The sequence below is a fragment of the Etheostoma spectabile genome, chromosome 14 (genome assembly GCF_008692095.1).
Source record: "Etheostoma spectabile isolate EspeVRDwgs_2016 chromosome 14, UIUC_Espe_1.0, whole genome shotgun sequence".
Classification (NCBI taxonomy): Eukaryota; Metazoa; Chordata; class Actinopteri; order Perciformes; family Percidae; genus Etheostoma; species Etheostoma spectabile.
Window position 1 is genome coordinate 7,533,385 of NC_045746.1, and position 3,331 is coordinate 7,536,715.

The 3,331-nt window shown below is 38.6% G+C and overlaps 1 protein-coding gene across 3 annotated transcripts in view; it reads left to right on the top strand.

Annotated features, from left to right (window-relative positions):
- Positions 1-3,331, top strand: part of gabbr1b (gamma-aminobutyric acid (GABA) B receptor, 1b) — a 165,719-nt gene that overhangs the window by 54,627 nt on the left and 107,761 nt on the right. For all 3 annotated transcript variants that reach the window (XM_032536196.1, XM_032536197.1, XM_032536198.1), the window contains one exon: positions 1,108-1,172. In XM_032536196.1, coding sequence (XP_032392087.1) covers positions 1,108-1,172 — 65 coding nt within the window. The remainder of the gene's footprint in view (positions 1-1,107; positions 1,173-3,331) is intronic.

Below are 3,331 nucleotides of genomic sequence, written 5' to 3' on the forward strand. Positions count from 1 at the left end.
GTGTGTGTGTGTGTGTGTGTGTGTGTGTGTGTGTGAGAAGAATATAAAAAGAGAGCTTGAGGGAGAAGTGTTGCACGGTGTTGCATGGGTTAGCACCCCCCACCTCACAGCAGGTTCAACCAGGCCGGCTACTTTCTACGTGCATGTCCTCTCCAAGCCTGATTGGATATGTTCCGGTTTCCTCCCACAGTCCAAAAACATGCAGGGTACGTCAATTAACTTCTCTTAAGATGCCTTTTTTGTCTACTGGAGATGGAAATCTGCAAAAATGTCTCAAAAGATATAGTTTTGTAAAACAGCTGCTCACTGTAATTTCTATAAAACAAATAGGAGGGGACTATTTTCAGCGGTGGATGAATCCACATTTGGTGCTCTAGTGAGTATTTGTGGCAGTAGGACTGTGTGTGGGTTTGAGTCAAAATAAAGGACAGTGTGTGTGTTGATGGTGATGAAGGGACATGTCAGCCAGTGCAGCAGTGAGGCTTAGTGACGTGAGTTTATGGCTTCAAGCCCCCGAGGTTCCTTTCCACGGGTAGAGTAATTGACGCACTTTTTTCCTTTTTTGATCAATGAAAGTCCAAGTCATATTTGCAATTAACACCATTGGTTCAATTTATTCCCATGAGATATAAATTAATAGTCCAGACAAATTACTGCTTTTCTGTATGCGTATGTGGTGTTGCTGTGTGTGTCACCCTGTGGTCAAAAACTGTATGTGCTTCCAGATTGCCCCAGAGGAACCAAAGATTGGTTCCTATTAATACTAGGGGCACTAATTAACTCTTACAGAGGGAGACGATATATCAGGCTGTGATACACACACACACACAATGCTTGTAAGTGTGAAAGTTTATTGTAGGACAACCTCAAGGGGGTCACTCAAAAAGATGGATGCATCGTTGGTTTTATGTTTTCATGGTATTTGATGGCCATAAGAAAATTAACCCTTAGTTATTTTTAAAAATGTGTTTTTAAAAACTCTTGGTTTGTCTTTTAGTCTGAAATCTGATTGGCTGTCAGAATGCAGCATCCGTGTCGAATAGCAGTCTGTCTATCTGTATCTGGGTCTCTCTCGGCTCCTCCTGACCGTGTGTCTCTCTCTTTCAGGTTGCGCTATCATCCGTCCCCCCAGAGATGGAGGGATAAGGTACAGAGGTCTGACACAAGAGCAGGTGACTGCTGGCACACAGTTATTACATCAGTTCAAATTCACTAGTCTGGGATTCACAACACAGATTGATGTCATTACACTTATATATCAACTTTACTTTTTTAGTTTAAAATATTTACTTTCAATGAACATTCCTCTTCTTTGTATTTTGTGTTTTTGTTTGTATTGTCCTTTGGCCTAGAATGTGTCAAAGTTTTGGCATGAAACAGTCAAATTGATCCATACCAAAGATAATTGTATCAAATGCTTCAATTTTCAAAATATTTGTATAAAAATTGTCATTATAGTGTGAAATGTGCACAGAGAGATGCAACAGGGACCCCCCTGCTACATGTTTTATAAAATGAAGTGGCAGATTTAAGAGGGCCTACAATAAAAGCCTAAAGCCATTATACACATTGTTTTAGTGCATAGAATACTAAGCTATTAAAATAATTGATATGATTATATAAATCATGTTTAATGTAAAACATACATGTGGAACATTGAATCGGATTAACTGTATCTGTGGATCTTAGTGACTACCTTACCTACACGCCAGTAAGCCTGCCTTTAATGTCTTTTTTTATTTTTTACAAATAGACTGATTTATATTTTTAAGATGTTGGATTCATGTTAAGACATTTTCATTTTTGCAAAAACTTTCAAAAGTTGCAATGGAACTCGTTCTCTCATTTTGCCAGATGATGGACTAGTCAACAAACGTTGACTAATAAAGATATCTTTTGCAAATTAGACAATATGCGGAGTTTCTTTGCAACTTTTGACCTACTTACCCCCCTCCGACGTACCTGTCTCACGTCATAGATGTACAAAGTATTTTTCTGTACTGAAAAAAAACTTAATTTAGAGGCCCATCTGCGGTAACTCCGAGGACCACCTAGGGGCCCCGGACCCCTGTTGAAGATCTCTGCTGTAGACATTTACCTTCTACTGAATTTTTAAGACAACAGGTAAAAATGGACCAAGTGCTGAGTTTGCAGAGAAAGATGTTACTAAATATGAAGAAATATATTTATAGACGAAGGAAGAATAAGAAATAAAGTCTTGCTTCTCTAAAATGAAGTACTTCAGAATTTACCCAAACCCTAATGTCACTTTTAGTTTGTGTTCATCCTAGCGGTTGTGTTTTTACCACACTTGTTATTTTCTTTATAGTGCTGTATCACCTAATTGAGATTACCGAGTTAGCGTTACCAGGAGGTCATATAATCAGATAATCATTCATTTACAATAAGAGAATATGTTACAGATGCAGCTTTGCATTTCAACTGTTGCAATCGGGAACCCAGTCTACTTCGGATGTCTCGTGAGCTAGACCGGGTTAACGTTATCACTGTCACAGTGTCCCGAGCCACAGCATTAAGAGATTGCTGTAGCAACCAACGTCATAATCACTTAGATTCATATAGTGCATACCATGAAACCCACGGACGCTTTAGTAAAGGGGGACAAGGGGAAAGAACCTAGTCGGCCAACACAAACAAGGCAGGAGTATATAATTTAATGTTGGCTACTGATGTATAACTACATCGTGCATCTTAAGTTATAAAATAACATTGAATGAAATAGACATATTACATACCCGAAGGCCAATTCGGGGTTGGTTTTGAATCATTTACTATCGTAATTGTCTCCATCTGTTAAAGGCCGACCGAGGGTGACTCAAGTTATTGCCCGTTGTCTTTCACTTAACCATTTGTCTTTTAGTTGTTCTTGGTTTAATTGCCTTCTTTCCTGTGATGGCCTTGCGCCAGTATCAGCCATAACGACAACAGATAAAATAACATTGAAGTACAATTAGGCCTATTTAAAGAAATCTCCTGCTTCTTTTTATCTGGCTTCACTGGCTGGATGCACTAACAGGGTGTTACAAAGAATTCTGTGACCCATTACATTTTACACTGTACATCATTCTGTGATTTTGCGGGAAATAAATCAAACTCAGGCAGATGCTTTATTAAAAACAAGCTTTAGAAACAATAAAAAGTTACATATAGTCTCTTTGGCTACTTTGAGGCAAAATACAGCCCTCATCCAGAAACACACACTCTATACCTAACCATCCAAATCCTTTCTTTGCTTGTACAAACATATTTATGCTGTGACATATTTAATAGTGTGTGTGTGTGTGTGTGTGTGTGTGTGTGTGTGTGTGTG